This window comes from Mya arenaria, chromosome 9 (genome assembly GCF_026914265.1).
Source record: "Mya arenaria isolate MELC-2E11 chromosome 9, ASM2691426v1".
In the NCBI taxonomy this organism is placed as follows: domain Eukaryota; kingdom Metazoa; phylum Mollusca; class Bivalvia; order Myida; family Myidae; genus Mya; species Mya arenaria.
The window spans coordinates 15,049,496-15,073,865 of NC_069130.1; the positions used below are offsets into that span (position 1 = coordinate 15,049,496).

The window sequence follows — 24,370 nt, forward strand, 5'->3', positions numbered from 1 at the left end:
AGTCTTGTATCACTGGTTTCCATGGATTTTCGCAAAAATTGGCTTGTTCCAAGACAAAAATAAAAAAAAAGTTGTCAAAACGTTCAATCTGTGAGAGTGCAGCTTTAAAAGGTTAGTAACGCTTAGCCATAAAACATCAATTCTCGAAGTAGGAACGTGCATATGAGAATCTTATCTTTTGTCAGCAGTCTTGTGTCACTGATTTTCAGACATTTAGACAAAAACTGTCTCTTTCAAAGACATAAATTATGTCAAAACGGTCGATCTGTAGAGTGTACCTTAAAAACTCTAATGTGGCTGATCCATGGTCTAGTGGTAACACATTTGACCATCAATTTAGAGGTCGCAGGCTCGATTCCCCGCCGCACCACTCCTAAGATACAAATCGTCTTCCGGTAGGGACGTTAAATGGGGGTCCCATGTGACAGTGCTATATACTGGTGCACGTTATAGAACCAGGGTAGCTCTAACCAGGGGGTACATTCTGTCGGTGCACTATGCTTCAAAAACCTTCAATGACTAGCAATCGGAGCTCTCGCCGAATGGGCCATGCCCGAGAATGAGTATAAATGAGCGTATACACCCCAAAACACTGAGTTATGAGTGATTCAGACGCATATGACTAACAAAGTACGCTGATAAATAACGTGCTGGCTTGTGTACATATACGGGCTCATTATCTAAGAAAATGTTTGTATTATCTAAATGTAGATTAAGTGAAAGTGAAGATGACGGCTGATTAAGCCAGTTTTCTTTTTTGTTGTGCGCGACATGTTATGGTATCATTTGAAATATGCACCATATCAGCGTGTGTATACCACGTGATAAATTACGTCATGATGGAACGTTGGAAGGCACAATTTTGCCTCGAATGAAACTTAAAAACAAAGATAACATTTATTTTACTTCACCATTGTAAATGAAACGAAAGACAGTCTATGTCACTTGAATGGTGTACATAGACTATCATTATGCAAAAATTACCCAAGGTCTGAGGAATTCAATGAGATACGTAAGACCTTAATAGAAACCAATATAAAAAATGAGAATTGTTGCATAGACTTTCCTCTGACTTACTTAAAAAGAAATTGTCGAAAAATATCTCTGAAACTACTTGAAGAAATTTAGATGATTTTTCAACCTTTGGCTGCAGTGTTATCCCGAAAGAGTCAAGCTATTTATCGGGCGGAGTAATAGAGTTCTATTTAAGGTTCATACAAGGGTGACCCAGAAGAGTCAATCTATTTATGGTTCATGATAGGGCGGAGTACGAAAGTCAGTCTATTTATAGTTCATGATAAGGCGTAGTACGAGTCAATCCATTTATAATTCGTCATAGGGCGGAGTAAGAGAGTCAATCTAATTATGGTTCGTCATAGGACGGAGTAAGAGAGTCAATCTATTTATGATTCATGATAAGGCGGAGTAAGAGAGTCAATCTATTTATGGTTCATTATAGGGCGGAGTACGAGAGTCAATCTATTAATGCTTCATAATAGGGCGGAGTAAGAGAGTCAATCTATTTATGGTTCATGATCGGTCGAGTACGAGAGTCAATCTATTTATGGTTCATAATCGGACGGAGCAAGAGAGTCAATCTATTTATGACTCATGATAGGGCGGAGTAAGCGAGTTAATCTATTTATGGTTCATAATCGGACTGAGTAAGAGAGTCAATTATGAATGGTTCATAATAGAGTTGAGTAAGAATGTCAATATATCTATGGTTCATGATCGGGCCGTGTAAGAAAGTCAATCTATTTATGGTTCATAATAAGACGAATTGAGATATTTATTAATTGTTCATAGTCTGGGTTGGGAGTATTAGAGTCAATATATGTTTGGTTCATAGTCGGGCGAAGTAAGATAGTCCTATATATGGTTCACAATCGGGCGAATTAAGATAGTCCTATTTATGGTTCACAATCGTGCGAAGTAAGATAGTCCTATCTATAGTTTACAATCGGGCAAAGTAAGATAGTCCTATTTATGGTTCATAATCGTGCGAAGTAAGATAGTCCTATTTATGGTTCACAATCGTGCGAAGTAAGATAGTCCTATTTATGGTTCACAATCGTGCGAAGTAAGATAGTCCTATTTATGGTTCACAATCGTGCGAAGTAAGATAGTCCTATTTATGGTTCACAATCGTGCGAAGTAAGATAGTCCTATTTATGGTTCACAATCGTGCGAAGTAAGACAGTCCTATTTATGGTTCACAATCGTTTGAAGTAAGACAGTCCTATTTATGGTTCACAATCGTGCGAAGTAAGATAGTCCTATTTATGGTTCACAATCGTGCGAAGTAAGATAGTCCTATTTATGGTTCACAATCGTGCGAAGTAAGATAGTCCTATTTATGGTTTACAATCAGGGCAAGTAAGATAATCCTATTTATGGGTTACAATCGTGAGAAGTAAGATAGTCCTATTATGGAGGACAATCGGGCGAAGTAAGATAGTCCTTTTTTTTGGTTCACAGTCAGGCGACGTAAGATAGTCCTATTTTTGATTCACAATCATGCGAAGTAAGATAATCCTATTTATGGTTTACAATCAGGGCAAGTAAGATAATCCTATTTATGGTTTACAATCATGCTAAGTAAAATAATCCTATTGATGGTTCACAATCAGGCGAAGTAAGATTGTCCTATTTATGGTTTACAATCGGGCGAAGTAAGATAGTCCTATTTATGGTTCACAGTCAGGAGAAGTAAGATAATCCTATTTATGGTTTACAATCAGGCTAAGTAAAATAATCCTATTGATGGTTCACAATCAGGCGAAGTAAGATTGTCCTATTTATGGTTTACAATCAGGCTAAGTAAAATAATCCTATTGATGGTTCACAATCAGGCGAAGTAAGATAGTCCTATTTATGGTTTACAATCAGGCGAAGTAAGATAGTCCTATTTATGGTTCACAGTCAGGAGAAGTAAGATAATCCTATTTATGGTTTACAATCAGGCTAAGTAAAATAATCCTATTGATGGTTCACAATCAGGCGAAGTAAGATAGTCCTATTTATGGTTCACAATGAGGCGAAGTAAGATAGTCCTATTTATGGTTCACAATCAGGGCAAGTAAGATAGTCCTATTTATGGTTCACAATCAGGGCAAGTAAGATAGTCCTATTTATGGTTCACAATCAGGGCAAGTAAGATAGTCCTATTTATGGTTCACAATGAGGCGAAGTAAGATAGTCATATATATGGTTCACAATAAGGCGAAGTAAGATAGTCCTATTTATGGTTCACAATGAGGCGAAGTAAGATAGTCCTATTTATTGTTCACAATCAGGGCAAGTAAGATAGTCCTATTTATGGTTCACAATCAGGGCAAGTAAGATAGTCCTATTTATGGTTCACAATGAGGCGAAGTAAGATAGTCCTATTTATGGTTCACAATCAGGGCAAGTAAGATAGTCCTATTTATGGTTCACAATGAGGCGAAGTAAGATAGTCCTATTTATGGTTCACAATGAGGCGAAGTAAGATAGTCCTATTTATGGTTCACAATCAGGGCAAGTAAGAAAGTCCTATTTATGGTTCATTGTCGGGCGGAAAGTTGATAGTCCTGTTAGAGTGGCCTATTCATGGCCATTAATTATCCAAATTAATCGCAAAATACGTTATTTGCTACTTTAAAAAGCATTATATGTTCTATTTATTGGTTTTGATAAAAAAGGAAAAAAATCATTGATATGATTGGCGAATGCTACAAATGAATATTTACTGTGATTGATTATAGCCTCACAAGGCAGAAATACTGTGTTTTAAGCTCATTTCTTTCAAATTTAACCCGGTTTCCTTCATATTAACCATTGTCTTCGACATTTATTTATCATTTTTGGAATATTAAAGCAAGATTAGTATTTTGATAAATCTAATCTGGGAGAAAGAGTGCATCTATAAGTGGCAGCAATTTCCCACCTGGATATAGGATTAGGTGGCCACTTGTCTAAACAAGCCACTTTGACATGTTCCCAAGGGGGGGGGGGGGGGGGGGCACTTAATACAGGTTTGACTGTGAGGAAGATTCTTATGTGACATTTATAAACGATTAAAAGGTATTGAAAAAAGTATTTTACCCCATCCACTTTTACAAATCTTCATGTGTCGTCAATGGAACTTTCATCACCCAATCGACCTCAGGGGCGGATCCAGGATTTGACTTAAGAGGGGAGGGGGGCGTTACTTAGTGCGTAAACTTTCGACTTGCGCCCCTCTACCAGGGCCAAAATTCATTTGGTTTAGAGTGTTGGCTGGGGGTTTGGGTACCATCCCCTTGGGAATTAAAAACAAGAAGTCCGAATGCTTCCTTTTTGGGCATAATTATTCAATGCTTTTTGTCTCCTATATTGAAATAAAAAATAAACTATTTTAGAGCACCAGCCCCTCTCTCCCCCTCCCCCTCCCTTGGATCCGCTAGTGGTCATAGCATCTGAGTAATGACTCTATCTTGCTTAAGGTCAATCGAGAACCGACTTCATTGAACAATCGAATTCCGTCCGTAGAGTGAACACATTTATGCCGTCACACGAAATAAGTAGTGGCCGCCATAGATGACAAATTACAACCATTCTGAAGTGACTACTCACTGTTCTATTTGATTCTTTTTATTAACCCATGGCATTGAATCAGAGCATGAATATACAATATTTGACCATTGACATCTTTCCGATGCTGAAGCTTTAAAGGGGCTATACACAAGCTATATCCAAAAATTGGCAAATACAGAATTGTCAATGCGGGCTAGTAGGAGGCCGATAATACATCCCTTTGCACATTTAAAGTACAAGTGATAAGTGCAACAATCATATTGCTGTCTCATCTGTGTTTCCCCGTTTAAAAAAGCGCATAATGGTTTCTCAGTTAAATACTATTGACGACGCTTTTTTAGCTCACCGGTCACATAGTGACAAGGTGAGCTTTTGTGATCACAATTTGTCCGGCGTCCGTCCGTCCGTCGTCCGTCCGTCCGTAAACTTTTACTTTAAACGACATCTCCTCATAAACCGCTTAGCCAATTTCGTCCAAACTTCACAGGAATGTTCCTTGGCTGGTCCCCTTTAAAAATTGTTCAAAGAATTGAATTCCATGCAGAACTCTGGTTGCCATGGCAACGGAAAGGAAAAACTTTAAAAATCTTCTTCTCCAAAACCACAAGGCCTAGAGCCTTAATATTTGGTATATAGCATCATCTAGTGGTCCTCTACCAAAATTGTTAAAACTATCCCCCTGGGGTCAAAAATGGCCCCGCCCCGGCGGTCACTTGTTTTACATAGACTTATATAGGGAAACCTTTAAAAATCTTCTTCTCAAAAACCACAAGGCCTAGAACCTTGAAAATTGGTATGTGTCATCATGTAGTGGTCCTCTACAAAATTTGTTCAAATTATTCTCCTGGGGTCAAAAATGGCCCCGCCCAAGGGGTCACTAGTTTTATTACATAGTGTTATATAGTAAATCTTTAAAAATCTTCTGCTCCGAAACTGTAAGGCCCAGGGCGTAGATATTTGGTATACAGCATCATCTAGTGGACCTCTACCAGATTTATTCAAATTATTGCCACAGGGTCAAAATTGACCCCGCCTAGGGGGTCCTTGTTTTTACGTAGTGTTATATAGTAAATCTTAAAAATATTCTTCTCCAGAACCGTAAGGCCAGGAGCTTAGATATTTGGTATACAACATCATCTTGTGGACCTCTATCAAAGTTGTTCAAATTATTGCCACAGGGTCAAAATTGGCCCCGCCCTGAAAGTTATTTATTTTTATATAGTCTTATATAATAAAACTTTAAAAATCCTCTTCTCCAAAATATAAGACCTAGAGCTTTCATATTTGGTATATAGTATTATAATGTTACCTAGTGGACCTACACCAAAGGTATTCAAATTATTGTCCCGGGGTCAAATTGGCCTTGCTCAGGGGTCATTTGTTTTTACATTGTCTTGTCACTGAAACATCTTTTCCTCTGAAAGTAAAGGTCAGAATGACTGCATACTTGATATGTAGCATCCTTACATGGTCCTCTCTCAACTTTGTTCAAATGGTTTTGTTTGGCCCCTTTTAGGGGTCACCAGAGCAAAAAATAGAAAAACCTTTAAACAACTTGATCTTATTAACTGCTTGATGGATCCTCAAGTCTGAAGCATCCTAGCATGGGCCTCTGTCAGGTCTTTTCAAATAATTTTGTTTGGCCCCTTTTAATGGCCACCAGAGCTAAAATTAGTCAAAAAAACTTAACATTTTCTTCGCATGAACCCCTTGATAGATCTTCAGCAAATTTGGTTTGAAGTGTCCTTGCATGGACCTCTCTTAAATTTGTTCACATAATTTTGTTTGGCCCCTTTTAGCTAAAAATAGAGTAAAAAACGATTATTCTTGTGAACCTCTTGATGGATATTTACCAATTTTTTTTGAAAGAGTTATTGCCCTTTGTTTATTTTACATTTAAAATTGTTTACGGGCTTTCATGAAGGGATTCTTTTTGGAAGAGTTATTGCCCTTTCTTAATTTTACGCATTTCTTATGTTCCTGAGAAACTACTCTTACCATTGATTGGCTTTCGTTACAAAAAATGCCCCCATGAGGTGGGGGATATAGCTGTCTGTGACCGCTCTTGTTCTTTAGAAGATATTTCATTTTTACTTAAAGCTGCACTCTCACAGATATACTGTTTTGACAACTTTTTTTATTTTTTGTCTTGGAAAGATAAAATTTTTGCGTAAATATCTAAAAACCGATGATAAAAGATTGCTGACAAAAGATCAGATCGCAGATTTATATATTTCCATTCGAAAATTAATGTTATATCATAATGGCTTAAACCGTTACTATCGGTTTACGAAAAATCCATAAAACATGATTTTTTTAACTAAAATTATATAAATATCGATCTACTTTTTTGTCAGGAGTCTTATATAACTGGTTTCCATGCATTTTTGCAAAACTTGGCTCGTTCCAAGACAAAAAATAAAAATGTTGTCAGAACGTTCAATCTGTGAGAGTGCAACTTTAATGATAAATTTAATAATCAGACTTTTCCATTGAACTTCATGTAGATTATTGTTCATGCAGATGCTACAATCTTATGTTCTGTGTGAATAGTGTTATTCACTTATAATGTTTATAAAGAAGTTTTTTTATTAACATTAGAACATTAGAAGGAATGTGATGTTGTCCTAGATGGGCAATTGTGGGAGTATTAATTGAAGGTGTTGAATGTGATCTAAAGTTTGATTTTTAGAGCTTAAGGCAGTTGTGTATCTATACTAAAAGTTCTTTCAATGTGCAAGCAATTTAACATAGATTTGTCCGTGTGCAGACATTTGAACAAAGCCCTGTCACTGTGTAGGGAATTGAACAAAGTCCTGTCAGTGTGCAGGCAACTGAAAAAGTCCTGTCAGTGTGCAGGTATCTGTACCAAGTGCTGTCACTGTGCTGTGAATTATCAAGTCCTGTCAGTGTGGTGCGCAGGCAACTGAACAAAGTCCTGTCAATGTGCAGGTGAGAAACAAATTCTGTCAGTGAGCAGTCAATCATCAAGACCTGTCAGTGTGCTGGCTACTGAACAAAATCCTGTCAGTGTGCAGCCAATCACCAAGTCCTGTCAGTGTGCAGGAAACTGACAAGTCCTGTCAGTGTGCAAGGCAACCGTGACAAGTCCTGACAGTGATTATTCAGGCAACATGTTTGACCAGTATGTTTTCATGCCCCTGAAGGTGGGCATATTAAAATCACATTGTCTGTCCATCCGTCAGTCCGTCCATCAGTCCGTCTGTCCGTCCATCCTTGTCTGGCTCAATAACTCGTGTCCATACTGTAACTTTCTCTTGTATGGACAGATATTTAAAATGACAAGCCACATATTTTCGACATACCAAGACGACATGTCGTGTGCAAGACCCATGTCCCTACCTCTAAGGTGAAAGATGCACTAAGTGTTTATTCACAATGGAATGCTGAATATGAGGACATAAGAGTGTAGGTTGTCAAGTATGGTTGGTATTTCAGAGGCAATTTATAATAACTTGCCATAACAATTTGGCACGAAAAGGCAAGATCAACTTTTCATGTACTTGTTCATAGGTCAATGACACATTAGGGGGCATTCGTCACATTCTGTGACAGCTCTTGTTCAATATTCTTTAAGAAACAAGCTATATTGATAAAAAAGGTTAAACTCTTTTACTCAGGTGAGCGATTTAGGGCCATCATGGCCCTCTTGTTTAGACTAAGCAGGATTTACGTAGCAGACAGCCCTAGTCGATTTCTAGTTGGAAAAATGCGCAAAAACTGCGAAAGATGCATGTGTCGTAAGCGATGTGATGCTTCAGTAAGTAAAATTCAATGCGTTGTACGCATTGATGTCAATTTTATTATGTTTTCCCCTTGAAATTGTATGTTCACGTGTCTAGTCCCTTTAATGCTTTATTGGTTGTGATTCAGAAAACTTGCTGGGCATGCTGGGTCTTGTTTCGCCAGGTAATAATAGTGTTTGAAAATCGGACTCCATTTGCTATCGATAATCGAATCGAATCGGACACTCGATTTACTATCGGACAATAATCGAAAGTCATAATATCATTTAGGAATACATTCTGTATATTCAACTTCTTCTGTCTTAAATAACTTGACAAAAAAAACATAACTGCAAAATACAGACTTAAAAAGTGCATATCAATTGCAAAGTGATGCACACTGCATCAAGTAAAATATCTTAGCATTTTATCCATGTTAAAGCATATTAGATATTTGTTAACCAGCTTGTAACCTATTATATTAAAGATTTCATTAAAATATCTTAATTTCATAAAACTTTCACAACAAAAGTATATTTGTTAATAACAAACGATACCATAAAACGTTTCAAAAACAGAATGCATCGAGTCGGGATCCCTGTTATTTTCACGTTAGACAATTTGTAATTTTGGGAGAGTTTGTAAGTTTTTTGGCAAAAGTGTTTACATTCACCGAATTTGTGTAAAAGAGTGACCCCCTTGTTAAAACGAACTCAGCGAGAATTTACCCGAAATAAAAATTAACATTTACTCTACTTTTACCGCATAACAAAAATACGTAGTAAACGACATTGCATTTTCAGCGACGATCTATCGATTGTACTCGATAATCGTTTCATCACTAGGTAATAATAGCCCTATGGTCGAAAATAGGATCGGTTAGTGGGTAAGGGTTTGCCAGGTAATAACAGCTCTATGGTCGAAAATAGGATCGGTTAATGGGTAAGGGTTTGCCAGGTAATAATAGCCCTATGGTCGAAAATAGGATCGGTTAATGGGTAAGGGTTTGCCTGGTAATAACAGCTCTATAGTCGAAAATAGGATCGGTTAATGGGTAAGGGTTTGCCAAGTTATAACAGCTCAAAGGTCGAAAATAGGATCGGTTGGGTTGGGAGCTAGGGGAGGGTTTCGCCAGGTAATAATAGCTCTATGGTCGAAAATAGGATCGGTTGGGTGAAGGGCTAGTGGAGGGCTTCCCCAGGTAATAATAACTCCATAGGCAAAAATGGGATCGATTTGGGGGGGGGGGAGGGGGTTCGGCAGGTAATAAGAGCTCTATAGTCGAAAATATGATTGTTTTGGTAGGGTAGGAAAGGGATTCGCCAGGAAATTATAGCTCTATGGTCGAAAAAGGATCGGTTGGGTGGGGGTGGGTAGGGAAGGGGTTCGCCTGGCAATAATAGCCCTAAGGTCGAAAATAGGATCGGTTTGGGGTGGGGGAGGAGGGTAGGGGAAGAGTTCGCCAGAAAATAATAGCTCCATGGTCGAAAAAGGATCGGTTGGTTGGGTGGGGGAGGTAGGGAAGGGGTTCGCCAGGAAATAAAAGCTCTATTGTCGAAAAAGGATCGGTTGGGTGGGGGTATAGGGAAGGGGTTCGCCATGAAATAATAGCTCTTTGGTCGAAAAAGGATCGGTTGGGGAGGGGGGGGGGGTTAGGTAGGGAAGGGGTTCGCCAGAAAATAATAGCTCTATGGTGGAAAAAGGATCGGTGTATTGGGTGGGGGTGGGTAGGGAAGGGGTTCGCCAGTAAATAATAGCTCTATGGTTGAAAAAGGATTGGTTGGAAGGGGGTAGGGAAGGGGTTCGCCTGGAAATAAAAGCTCTATTGTCGAAAAAGGATCGGTTGGGGAGGGGGGGGGGGGTAAGGTAGGGAAGGGGTTCGCCAGAAAATAATAGCTCTATTGTCGAAAAAGGATCGGTTTATTGGGTGGGGGTGGGTAGGGAAGGGGTTCGCCAGTAAATAATAGCTCTATGGTTGAAAAAGGATTGGTTGGAAGGGGGGTAGGGAAGGGGTTCGCCTGGAAATAAAAGCTCTATTGTCGAAAAAGTATCGGTTGGGTGGGGTTGGGGGTAGGGGAGTAGGGAAGGGGTTCGCTAGGAAATAATAGTTCTATGGTCGAAAAAGGATCGGTTGGTTGGGTGGGGGGAAGGAAGGGGTTCGCCAGGAAATAATAGCTCTATGGTCGAATTAGAATCGGTTGGATGAAGGGCTAGTGGAGGGGTTCGCCAGGTAATAATAACTCCATGGTCAAAAATAGGATCGATTTGGGGGGGGGGGGGAGGTTCGCCATGAAATAATAGCTCTATGGTCGAAAATATGATTGGTTTGGTAGGGTAGGAAAGGGGTTCGCCATGAAATAATAGCTTTATGGTCGAAAAAGGATCGGTTGGATGGGGTGTAGGGGAGGGGTTCGCCAGGAAATAAAAGCTCTATTGTCGAAAAAGGATCGGTTGGGGTGGGGGGGGGGGTTAGGTAGGGAAGGGGTTCGCCAGGAAATAATAGCTCTATGGTCGAAAAAGGATCGGTTGGATGGGGATGGGTAGGGAAAGGGTTCGCCTGGAAATAATAGCTCTATGGTCGAAAAGGGATCGGTTGGTTGGGTGGGGGGGTAGGTAAGGGGTTCGCCAGGTAATAATAGCTCTATTGTCGAAAATATGATCGGTTTGGGGAGGGGGGGGGGGTAGGTAAGGGGTTCGCCAGGTAATGATAGATCTATGGTCGAAAATAGGATCGGTTTTGGGTGGGGAGGTAGGTAAGGGGTTCGCCAGGTTATAATAGCTTAATGGTCGAAAATAGGATCGGTTTGGGGTGAGGGGGGGGGGAGGTAGGTAAGAGGTTCGCCAGGTAATAATAGCTCAATGGTCGAAAATAGGATCGGCTTGGAGTGGGGGGGTAGGTAGGGGGTTCACCAGGTAATACTAGCTCAATGGTCGAAAATAGGATCGGATTTAGGGTTTGCTAGGTAATAATAAGTCTATGGTTGAAAATAACTTAAGGCTCGGTGAGTGGGGGGGGGGGGGTGGTAGGGCTGGGGCTCGTCAGGTTATAATTATCAAATAGGGTACCGCGTATCAAGCCAAATTTCACCACCCTTTTGTTACATAATGACCTTAAATAGACTCAGATATCACCATAAAAGGAATCAATGACCGTTCACCCCCCCCCCCCCCTTCCCATACCTGCACTGATAAGCAGCGTATCTGGGCTGTTTACATTCCAAAGGGCTTTAAATCAAATAGCATGGGTGTTTCGTTTTCAAATTATTTTCCTACTAACGATTTCCTCATGCACACGAGCGCATATTGACATATTTTTTTCTGAAAGGAATATCAAGCGGATGTTTTATATTTCAATTACTTTCCTACCAGTAAATTGCTCACAAAACATAATTATAGATATCATAGTGGGATTGGTATATTGTGCTTAAAAGCGAACCGCGTTAAATCCGGCGATGACCGTGCCATGGACTTAATTGAGTTTTAGTAGGCCATGATAACAGTTTGTACAATGTTTCATCATTCGTATGAATCATAGTGTCATTCAGAACTCCTCGGCTATTTTCAATCAACAATTGTTTTCGGTGGAAAATGACAGAGGAGTTCCGAATGTCATCGTGTCTGAGTCAGGACACTATATATGAGCCTCTACAGGAAACTTGAAATCATATGCTCTTCAAGCGCACTCCACGACAGCAAACGCTTTCTATTGTCTATTAATTCCAGCTTTTTTTATGATAAATGCAGTAGTACTTAGAGATACATTTATTTGTTTTTAGAACCAATTAACATCACATTGGTAATTATTACTAGTTAATGTAATACATGTATATCCGTAAAATACGTCTATAGAAGCGCGTGATATAATAGAAAAAAATCCCTTTAATAAGGCGCATGATAGTGCCAAAAATACATTTCCCTGAAAATCAACAGTCACATGTTTCCTATTCGGAACTCTGTTATTGAGATATTATCGTACACAGCCTTTCTCTAACATCGTTGTGGATCAAGAGAAATAATTGTTAAAACGCATTTTAACCAAAGATTATCATAACAAAACGTATCTAAAGTTTCAGTGTATATACATTATCAGAACTTGATATAACTTGTAGTAAGGTAAAAGTAAATGTGATACGGAATTATAAGAAGCAATAATGTCCAAGGATACAAAAGTGACTTTATCTGGTAAAAATGGCGGAGTTGAGACGAAAACTGCGGAGTAAGTTCGCCTTATTTTACATTGTTGTTTTATTTATATTTCCTTGTTATAACAATGGTTAAACTTCCTTTAAATATCATTATAATTTTCATTTGTTCTTACAGCAGTCTAAGTGTTAATATCTTAAATATAAGTATAATATTTTTACTATGATAATTGTATATCAGACATAAGTTTCATTGATATCATTATTCAGTGATTTTGTTTCATTTTATCAAGTTATCTTGTTGAACTACAAATCTGGTCATATATTGAACACGAAGATACGAGACTTAAGATAAGCGGACACATTTATAGCATACCAGGCCTTTAAAAAATATCAACTGCAGCGTGCTTGATTTTGACCGCATTGATCCTCAACGTTTCTCATGGAATTTCTCCTGAAATTGTCTACAGACAGTCAGTAGTTGTTCTGTGGATGTGATCAATAGCTGATGACTAAGACACGACTAAGACGACTTAAATGCTAGCTTGCCCTTGGTTTTTTAACCTTTGAAATATGGCGTTTTTATTCAGTAGTAACCAATAGCGACGGAAGCGAATATCTTATATAAAATAATAAAATAATGAAGTCAAGTCAACTTGCTAGGCAATATACATACAATGCTATTTAAAAGTTACTTGCATGTGTAGTCTTTAAAGTCTTAATGTTAAATCAAAGTTATAAAACAATACATAGTAAAAGTTAAAGCTAAGTTTTGTTCTGCTAAACCATTGATTCAGAGGCTGGACGCATCTTAGTGTTTGGCGCGGAATATCTCTATACTGAGCAGCGCGCAAGCGAAAACTGCTAAATACTCCACTAAATAAAACTAGTCAATTACTAAATGGAACTTTGGCGGTTGTTTTAATCGGAAGCTTTCTTAACGGTTCAAAGAGAACTCGTTCTGTCAGTGTTTCAATTTGCGGAGACATCAGCGCAAACACTGACAATATAAACCAACTACGGTTATTAGGCATACAAATAGTTTAAAAGTTGATTCTATGCTACCCATGGAAATGATTTATTGACATATAGGCCAATTTTAACACACGTGATGCGCAAAGAGCCTAACATGATACAAACAATCTATTTTCATCCGTTCTTCTCGGTTATAGTTTAGACGTTTGATACGTTTTAGATGTCACGTAACCTTTCTCTCACAAGCACTGAGGTGCTCCACCTGGGCTATTTTCCATTGAAAACAACCTCGGGTGTGAATGGACGGTTTCAGTCTCAGAATCTTTTACATTTAATTACACTTCAAATAGATCGCTTGGTATGATTAATTAAATGAAATTTCAATTGAGCAGTCTTAGCATTTTACTCTTAGGAATCTTAATTATATATGCAATAATACACTTTACTCGCAATTAATTTGAACTTAGTTATACAAGTTACACGTTTAAGCACCACAATTTATTACTAGTATTTTCATTAATTTTACGAACAACTTATCCGGATATACACATATTTAACTTTGCTCCACTAGCTTGTGTGTGTGCTCGCCGAATGGGTATAACCCGATAGCGAGGGTAAATAAGCACCCCCCCCCCCTCCCTAGCTTGTGTGCAGTTTACCGCATATAGGCATTAAAATAGTTCGGTTACACCGGAAGCGGATAGGATGGGCTCTCAATAACTCAGTGAACGGGCCCGGGTAGACCTTTAAACCCGGCAGAAACTCGGAAAGCAAGAAATGCTGATATGTGTTTTATTTCAAACCAAACAATTGGAGTGCGCATCATGACTAAACCTACTCATACTTTTGTTTGTGTTTCATGTAATCGCTAAAAATAGACTCATGAGTGTTCATTTTTAAAGATCCACTTACATCCATGACACCGCGGGCACTATTAGTTTGACCCAGTGGCTTGGTGGGATAACGCGTATTGATTCATTCATTCTTTATCTCATTGTGACTAAACTCGATTGAGTGTATTTAAATCTAAAGTTGTATAATTGGGGTTAATATTGAGCGCGTTAAAGATATGAAAACATGGATTTGTCGTCTAGATATGCATTATTAATAGGAACTAATAGCGAGAGCTGTGTATCTAAACTTCTTCTTATCTCAATATAGAACTTCCTATAGAGGTAAACTCTTAATATAAATATATACAAGGCAATTTTGAAGAAACGCACGCAATACTCTTAGCACTAGCGGATCCACTTGGACGATTTTCGTAGTGGAGGGGTGGAGGGGGGGGGGGGGTCGCCAGGGCGCCCCTTAAAATCGTCGAAATTTATCCAAATACGGGGAGAGAAAAGTCATAAAAAATACCCCAAATCCACGTATTCGAACTAGAAATTGTTATACAACCCCCACCCCCCTAATAAATTTTGGTTCTGTGGGAGGGGTGCAAGACAAAAGGTTTCCCGTGTAAGTACCGCCCCACTAAAATCACAGTGTGGTGAAGAATATGACCTTAGTTAGATAACATGAAGTAACATAAGATTCGGCGGTGTGAGCTCAGCGAACGAGCCCTTCTTAAGCATTAAACTATTTCTTCAGGTAATGTTACTGTCATATAATATTACCTCATTGCATGACACATTGTCAACTCAAAACCATATGCAAGGAAAGTCTATCGGAGTGGTAGTTGGCGGAATTTAAAACATCCGCAAAAGTTGAAATTCTTTATGATTAAGCCTAGTACTTATGTACGTGAAGTTAGCAGCCTAGCGGCCTAGCGGCATAAAGTTAGCGGCCTGGCGGCCTAGCGGCCTAGCGGCCTAGCGGCGTGAAGTTAGTGGCCTGGCGGCCTAGCGGCCTAGCGGCGTGAAGTTAGCGGCCTAGCGGCCTAATTATTTTTTTCTATTTCCAAGCAATTGTTAATGCGTTTATTTTAAAACAATGATAAATCAAGGTTTTTTATTCATATAGTTACATAGCGGCCTTAAATTGTTATATATTCAGAATATTTTTCTTTGCCTTTTATTCTGAAACAATTTTAAATTAACTGTTTTATGCACAAATTATCACTCTGAAGCGTTTTTCAACTTTTTTTTCAAAAAAGTCGATCAAGCACTTCATCGACCTAGCGGCATAGCGGCGTGAAATTAGCGGCCTAGCGGCCTAGCGGCATAGCGGCCTAAATTGAATCCTATTTCAAAGCATGTATACATACATTTTCTTCTAAAACAATGACATTTTAACTGTTTTTATGCACAAATAAACACATTGAAGCGATTATCAACAGTTTTTTTCCAAAAACGTCGATAAAGCAGTCAGCTATTTCAAAGCATTAAACATGCCTGTTCTTCTAAAACAATGATGTATTTACTGTTTTTATGCACAAATTATCACTCTGAAGCGATTTTCATTTTTTCCCCCAAAAAAGTCGATCGAGCACTTCAGCGGTCTAGCGGCCTAGCGGCGTGAAGTTAGCGGCCTGGCGGCCTAGCGGCCTAGCGGCCTAAAATGGTTTCCTATTTCAAACCATGTATATATGCATTTTCTTCTAAAACAATGACATATTAACTGTTTTTATGCATACATTAACACTTTGAAGCTATTAGCGATTATCAACAGTTTTTTTTCAAAAGCGTCGAAAAACCAGTCAGCTATTTCAAAGCATTAAACATGCCTGTTCTTCTAAAACAATGATGTATTTACTGTTTTTATGCACAAATTATCACTCTGAATCGTTTTTCATTTTTCCCCCCAAAAAGTCGAACGAGCACTTCAGCGGCCTAACGGCCTAGCGGCGTGAAGTTAGCGGCCTGGCGGCCTAGCGGCCTAAAATGGTTTCCTATTTCAAAGCATGTATACATGCATTTTCTTCTAAAACAATGACATATTAACTGTTTTTATGCACAAATTAACACATTGAAGCTATTAGCGATTATCAACAGTTTTTTTCAAAAGCGTCGATAAAGCAGTCAGCTATTTCAAAGCATTAAACATGCCTGTTCTTCTAAAACAATGATGTATTTACTGTTTTTATGCACAAATTATCACTCTGAAGCGATTTTCATTTTTTCCCCCAAAAAAGTCGATCGAGCACTTCAGCGGTCTAGCGGCCTAGCGGCGTGAAGTTAGCGGCCTGGCGGCCTAGCGGCCTAGCGGCCTAAAATGGTTTCCTATTTCAAACCATGTATATATGCATTTTCTTCTAAAACAATGACATATTAACTGTTTTTTATGCATACATTAACACTTTGAAGCTATTAGCGATTATCAACAGTTTTTTTTCAAAAGCGTCGATAAAGCAGTCAGCTATTTCAAAGCATTAAACATGCCTGTTCTTCTAAAACAATGATGTATTTACTGTTTTTATGCACAAATTATCACTCTGAAGCGTTTTTCATTTTTCCCCCCAAAAAGTCGAACGAGCACTTCAGCGGCCTAACGGCCTAGCGGCGTGAAGTTAGCGGCCTGGCGGCCTAGCGGCCTAAAATGGTTTCCTATTTCAAAGCATGTATACATGCATTTTCTTCTAAAACAATGACATATTAACTGTTTTTATGCACAAATTAACACATTGAAGCTATTAGCGATTATCAACAGTTTTTTTCAAAAGCGTCGATAAAGCAGTCAGCTATTTCAAAGCATTAAACATGCCTGTTCTTCTAAAACAATGATGTATTTACTGTTTTTATGCACAAATTATCACTCTGAAGCGATTTTCATTTTTTCCCCCAAAAAAGTCGATCGAGCACTTCAGCGGTCTAGCGGCCTAGCGGCGTGAAGTTAGCGGCTTGGCGGCCTAGCGGCATAGCGGCCTAAAATGGTTTCCTATATTAAACCATGTATATATGCATTTTCTTCTAAAACAATGACATATTAACTGTTTTTTATGCATACATTAACACTTTGAAGCTATTAGCGATTGTCAACAGTTTTTTTTCAAAAGCGTCGATAAAGCAGTCAGCTATTTCAAAGCATTAAACATGCCTGTTCTTCTAAAACAATGATGTATTTACTGTTTTTATGCACAAATTATCACTCTGAAGCGTTTTTCATTTTCCCCCCAAAAAAGTCGATCGAGCACTTCAGCGGCCTAACGGCCTAGCGGCGTGAAGTTAGCGGCCTGGCGGCCTAGCGGCCTAAAATGGTTTCCTATTTCAAAGCATGTATACATGCATTTTCTTCTAAAACAATGACATATTTACTGTTTTTATGCACAAATTAACACTTTGAAGCTATTAGCGATTATCAACAGTTTTTTTCAAAAGCGTCGATAAAGCAGTCAGCTATTTCAAAGCATTAAACATGCCTGTTCTTCTAAAACAATGATATGTTTATTGTTTTTATGCACAAATTATCACTAGGCCGCTAACTTCACGTACATCTAGTACTTCATAATTGTCTATCTGAAATTTCATTCGCTGAAAATGAAGGTGGTATTCTAAATATAATTAATTTCATTTCCAGAGCTGACAAGGGTGGAGATGGGGAGAAGAAGGATGAAGACATACCCCCTGCCACGATGGGCCAGCTGGTAAGTCGGGTGTTCATTGTGCTTGGGGTTGGCTAATGAATATCACAATTATAATCAAGTTTAAAATATAATCTAAAGTCATCAATCAATTGTTTGCCCTAACTAACCATACATTGTTTAATGTTTCTAGCATGACATTCATGTGCTGTTAGTTGCGATGATGGTTGCGTTGTCCGTATGCATGAAGGCGGTTACGGTGGTATGTTTCTCATTCCGGACCACCGGACTGCCTGGACGAGAGATCCATGCTCTTGGTAGCGTTGTCTGTGTGTATGGTGGTTGCTATGGTTACATCTTTCTCATTCAAGTTCCGGACCGCCGAATGCCTGGACGTGACATCCATGCTCTTGGTAGCGTTGTCTGTGTGTATGGTGGTTGCTATGGTTATATCTTTCTCATTCAAGTTCCGGACCGCCGAATGCCTGGACGTGACATCCATGCTTTTGATAGCGTTTTCTGTGTGTATGGTGGTTGCTATGGTTACACCTTTCTCCTTTAAGTTCAGGACCGCCGAATGCCTGGACGTGACATCCATGCTCTTGGTAGCGTTTTCTGTGTGTATGGTGGTTGCTATGGTTACATCTTTCTCATTTAAGTTTCGGACCGCCGACTGCCTGGACGTGACATTTATGCTCCTGGGTGGTCTCGCATCAATCGTTCATGGAGCAGGATGGCCTATGCTTTTCCTTTTCTTCGGAGGCATGACAGACACCTTTATTTCCGGTAAGATCGGCATAAGTTAAAGACAATTAAAAATGTTTCCATTATCGGTTAACATCTATGCATAATGAAGCACAGCAACAGTTATCATGTACGCATAATGAATCGCAGCAACGATTTACATTTACGCATAATGAATAACAGCATTTAATCGCGTTCCGAGGATTTTCGAGTATACATCGCATCTTTGATAATGAAGTTCAAAATTAGCGATCAACAATTCAAGTTTGCTGAAAAATATAGATTTGTTAGGATTTTATCTTTAAATTATTTTCATGTATAAATTGCAAACATACGCATTAGCAAAGTCTTAAAAAAGCTGCACTCTCACAGATTTACCATTTTTCCACCTTTTTTAAGTTTTTGTCTTGGAACGAGCCAATTTTTGCGAAAACCCATGGAAACCAGTTATTATAAGACTGCTGAAAAAAAATTAGATCGCAGATTTTTATATTTAAGTTTAATAAAGATGTTTTATGAATTTTTCTTAAACCGTTACCACGGTTTAAGTCATACAACATTGATTTCGAACGTAAATATGAAAATCTACCATCTGATTTTTGTCAACAATCTTATATTATTGGTGTGCAGATTATTTCGCAAAAAATTGCTCTTTCCAAGACAAAAAAAAAAAAAAGTTGTCAAAACGTTCAATCTGTGAGAGTGCAGCTTTAATGCGTTGATTCTGTCTAAAACCTTAGGTCCAAGTGGTAATCCGAATGTGACAATTGGCAACAAGACAAACGACGAGTTAAAGGATGAATTTAACGACAAGATGACGGAATACTCCCTCTACTATGTTTACATAGGAGCTGCAGTCTTCGTGGCTTCATATATACAGGTATGCTGTTTTCTTCAATTATTTTAAAGTGACACTTCAAATTCATTACATACACATGTTTAAAAAACATATTTTTTGAGTGATAACCTTTTAACTACTAGATATTAATAGCTGAAAACGCAAAAATGTTAAATGATTGGTGAGTGCTAAAAGATTTACTGTGATCTACTATCGTCTCATAAGATAAAAAATCGTGTTTTCTGCACCTTTCTTTCGAATAAAACTAGGTATCCTTCAAACGAACCATTGTTTTTGACATTTATTAATCCTTTTTTGGTATATTAAAACAATTGTATTACTTGTGGTAAATCTTATTTGGGAGTAAGAGTGCATCTTAAAGGGAGACGGACGAAATTTCTGCCGGACCAAAAAATCCCCTACCAAATTTTGCATAGTTTGCAATATTCCCCGTTATGAAATACGTTACATACAATTGCCATTTTCGAAAGTTTATAACAATATATTGTATGTACATTGTATTTATTTCATTTCACTACCTTTTACGATGTTGCTACTCAGAAAAGAAAATATCGCTTCAAAGCATGGGTTTTTGGGTTTAGGGTTTTTGGTGGCTTTTTTCTGCATGGGACTGCGCTTTTGTTTAATAAACTAGCGGGTCAAGGGGGGGGGGGCGCATCTCTGCCCTCCCCCCCCCAAAAAAAAAAAATAATTTTTTTTTTACATAAAATGATAATAATAAAAATCTTCAGAGTTTTGTTTTTATTTAATATGAAGATGGTGGTTTATACTCATTTAAATTGCTTAGTTAAAACGATTGTTATGAAATTATGCGCAACTTCATAAGGAAGTTCAGATCGATAAGTCTGTTTGCTGCCTCTGTTGACATGATTATCGGAAATGAGTTAAAATATCAGGATGTGGTTCCATCTCTATTCTCTTTATTTCAGAACAGTATGTGGGCAATATCCTGTGAGCGGCAGACTCACCGGATCCGGAAACAGTTTTTCCGCGCTATCTTGCGACAGGAAGTGGCGTGGTTTGATGTCCATCAGAGCGGGGAGCTCACTACCAGACTTGCCGAGTAAGAATTTTTGAAGTCACTTGTAAATGACTTTTAGTTGAGTTCACTTTAAAAAATTAACGTTATGTTGATTTCGTCCATCTGGCAAAGACTGAAAGGCCCCTATTCATCCCGCTATCCAATACGCACCATTCTGTCATCTGCGAGAATAATGATCTATAACACTGTGTTCATACATATGCAACCCTGATCAGAAAACCCTGTCCGCGTTTTTCAGTGCGCGATGTGTTTGCGACGAGCAAATTTAGCAGGTTCCAAATGATGTTTAGTGCATTGGATGATGATTCTTACTGTTATATATCAGTATGCTTAATATTTTACTCATTTACTTAGCACGATGATGGATGTGCTTTATAGACCGTATTTGAATGTCATAGTCCTTTCCACTTTCTGTATCCAGAAGTAAATGTTAGATAAGCTAGAAGCGTCTCACGAAATGTTTGTCCTTTGTCCTCTTGCAGCGTTCTTGAACGGGTACGAAATTTAATCCATGATGTATAAATCTCACCTATTCTTGTTTACTATCATTACAGCGACCTTGAACGGGTACGCGAGGGCATGGGAGATAAAGTAAGCTTCACACTTCAATTCCTGGCTCAGTTCCTAGCTGGCTATGTGATTGGTTTCATCAAGGGATGGAAGCTGGCCTTGGTTCTCTTGTCCCTTAGTCCACTCCTCGTCGTGAGCTCGGCATTCATGGGCAAGGTATGTGAAAAGAACAATTGGTGCTAACAAGGTGACGGACATTGATTATTTGTCCGTGTAGTTACCTAGCATAACATTGATAGAGTTGTTAAGGAGTTTCCACAGTGCAAAATTAGACCATGATCAAAAGACGAAGTCTTTAGCGAATTTATCGAAATTATATTTAATCAGATTTTTATCCAAAAACATTTTCTTTTTTGCCGGAGTGAAGCAAGATAAGTGATGCTCATATGTGCGAAATGTTTGACAATATCAAATCAACAGTGTCTTATGGCTTTGTGGTGATTGCTTTTATTTTAAGAAAGGTATTTGCATTTGTGTAACCAGTAATATTTTAAGAGCACCCTTTTCCCCATTTTGTTCAATATCTTTGGATTCTTATTTAAAAATATATCATCAAAAAGCACAAGGCATTGTTATTTGGATAATCAGGACAATTTTGACCCAAAAACATATTCATATTATCGAAAGGCTTTTCAGGAAAAAAGAAAACGGACTCAAACAAATCACTGATAAAATATTGTTTCGTAAAACTTGCGAATCTATTTATAACACTAACAAATGCAGCAAAGGATTGTTTTACTCTGGTAAAAGTGTATCTCAAAATTGAGTCAAAATGATTTTTTAAAACGTTGCTTTGAATGTGTTACATAAATTATTCTTTACATTATTCCAGTCTATGAACATGATATTTAAAAAGTCTTTGTAAATAGAACTGATCTTCTGCACCAATCAAATTCAAAATGCATGTACGCTAAATCCAGAAAACAATATCTCATGAATGCATTGCAGCTGATGGTAAGCTTCTCAAAACGGGAACAGGATGCATACGCAGCCGCCGGAAGTGTCGCTGAGGAAGTTCTATCTTGTATACGCACCGTCACTTCTTTTAACGGGCAGCGACAGGACATTGACAGGTAAATACACATACAGCAGTAAAGCATATAAGGGTACCAAGCAGGACAAGAAATTTGTGCAATTCCATTGTCATTAAATCAGAGTGAGGAGACATGTGACCTCTAAGGTGTTCTCAAATGGGTCGCCACGGATCACAACCGATGTAAAAAAAAACAACAACAAGTAAGTGACGTTTATTTCTATATAACTTTTTTGACAGAAAGAAATATGAAAATATTTCTTGGCTAAAGTTATTTAGAAATTTATGTTACTTGCTTGTGTGTTTACATCTGTTGTGACACATGGAGACCCATGTGAGAACACGTCTATGCAATACATTTCAGATACAATAGAGCCTTGGAGAAGTCGAAGGCGATCGGTACCAAGAAATCGTGGATTTCCGGTTTGGGAATGGGCTTCGTCTATTTCACCATGTTTTCGGCCTACGCACTTGCCTTCTGGTAAGTAAAGGTGCATTAGAACTGTTCAAACACAAGACTGTTTTACGAAACTTTTATATATGTCTGAGTTGGATTGTGAAAACTAAAACGTTCAAATTGGTGGGCCCAATTTCTCGAAACATTTATAAGACCCTTATAACCGGATTAAGCTAGGCTCACTATTTTTGACTAAGTATAATTGGGGTAATATTTATAACTTTAAGAGTGTTTGGATATTAAAACGAAATGATCTTTATGACTTTCACAATAACTAGTAAAGCATGATTTAGTTGGGAATTTGACTCAATGAAATAAGCTATTTAAGGTTGTTACGCTTATGTTTTTTCGAGAAGTTGAACATACTGCTATACGCGGTCACTTGCTAATATTATTTTTGATTTTAAATACACACTTATAATAAAATATATAATTTTTTTTCGTAATCTTAATCTGCCCATAGTTCAGTTTAAACTAAAAGTCGCTCACATAAGCTAACATTAACACATTTTTTTTTATTTAATATCCCGGTTGCATCGGAGCGCATACACCGTGAGCGGGGAACCAACTCGCAAACGTTAGCTGCAAAACTCTTTACTGACCTCAGCTCGATTTTTTATCTCATGTTTTATTTTAGGTTCGGGAACGAGCAAGTGAAGGATTGGTATGATAGCAATTTCGAGGGAGGCATGACACCCGGAACCGTCCTTACGGTGAGACTTTATTCTATCTTATATCTAGTTATCTTCAATTGATGGTCTAGTTTAATTGCTTTAATATATTCTTATTTTACCTGTTTCTAGTATAAAATGAATTTGAAAAAAGATACGCAAAGATAAGGGCGCGATGGTGCGATTTAATTTTGCATCTAATCCAATTCGAAATACGTATTTGTCCAATTCTTGTGAAAAAGATACACATGTATACGCAAAGTCTGGTCTTAATTTGCGGTATAAATTATGTGGCATTTGTAGATATTTATTTTACTTCATTCGAGGTAAACAGTACCAAGAATCGTCAACTGTAGGGTTAAACCCAGTCTGTTGTAATGCTGCTTTTCAGGTTTTCTTTGCCGTACTGATAGGAACATTTTCTATCGGAAATATTGCACCTCACGCGCAAGCCATCGCAACAGCGAAGGGAGCCGCTGGGAAAGTCATACACATTATTGACAATGTAAGTCTTTAGAATCAAATATAGTAAATTCTCGTTTTTTTATTCCTTAGAATGAATTACATCATACATTTTTAAATTTACTTCTGTTAATTTATAACTATTATATATGAATGATGCGAAATATAAGGACAAATACATAGTAAAATAGTTTTGTACATGACGGATGTAAATTGTGGGGATTTTCAAACTAGGTGACTATTGAAACCTTTCAAATGTATTATATAAAACAATATGCTGATACAATTTCCGTTTTTTGTTGACAATAAATATTTAAACATTTATATACTAATTGATATAATTTATGATGACCGTTATGGTTAGAGAATATTGTGTCTTCTTTTACCCCAGTTTCAACATTAACAAACTGTGTGTGCGTTTCAGAAACCAAAGATCGATGCAAGCTCTCCGATGGGCACACCGGTTGCGAGGGTAACGGGTCACATAGAATTTGAGAATGTCAATTTCACCTACCCTACACGAAAAGACGTCCCCGTATGTATACTATACCTTATTTGTAAATAACAAAACTAATTGGTGGGTGGTTTATTTGACTCTATCGGTTATGATATTAGTATATTTTAACCGCAGTTATTATGACTATAGT

The 24,370-nt window shown here is 38.0% G+C and overlaps 2 protein-coding genes across 5 annotated transcripts in view; one reads left to right on the top strand and one right to left on the bottom strand.

Moving 5' to 3' along the window:
* Positions 1 to 24,370, bottom strand: part of LOC128245308 (neprilysin-1-like) — a 180,504-nt gene that overhangs the window by 79,842 nt on the left and 76,292 nt on the right. The gene's annotated exons all lie outside the window — the stretch shown is intronic.
* LOC128245306 (ATP-dependent translocase ABCB1-like) overlaps positions 1 to 24,370 on the top strand; it is a 52,121-nt gene that overhangs the window by 3,777 nt on the left and 23,974 nt on the right. The window contains exons 1-12 of one of the 4 annotated variants that reach the window (XM_052963428.1): positions 11,678 to 11,805; positions 12,374 to 12,522; positions 17,882 to 17,948; positions 18,545 to 18,671; positions 19,370 to 19,509; positions 20,418 to 20,551; positions 21,085 to 21,256; positions 22,049 to 22,173; positions 22,498 to 22,614; positions 23,228 to 23,303; positions 23,653 to 23,766; positions 24,148 to 24,258. In XM_052963428.1, the coding sequence (XP_052819388.1) occupies positions 12,458 to 12,522; positions 17,882 to 17,948; positions 18,545 to 18,671; positions 19,370 to 19,509; positions 20,418 to 20,551; positions 21,085 to 21,256; positions 22,049 to 22,173; positions 22,498 to 22,614; positions 23,228 to 23,303; positions 23,653 to 23,766; positions 24,148 to 24,258 (1,248 nt within the window). In that variant the 5' untranslated portion in view covers positions 11,678 to 11,805; positions 12,374 to 12,457. Of the gene's footprint in view, positions 1 to 11,677; positions 11,806 to 11,993; positions 12,103 to 12,122; positions 12,523 to 17,881; positions 17,949 to 18,544; positions 18,672 to 19,369; positions 19,510 to 20,417; positions 20,552 to 21,084; positions 21,257 to 22,048; positions 22,174 to 22,497; positions 22,615 to 23,227; positions 23,304 to 23,652; positions 23,767 to 24,147; positions 24,259 to 24,370 lie in introns of those variants that run through there. The other 3 variants (XM_052963429.1, XM_052963427.1, XM_052963430.1) reach the window with 3 other exon arrangements.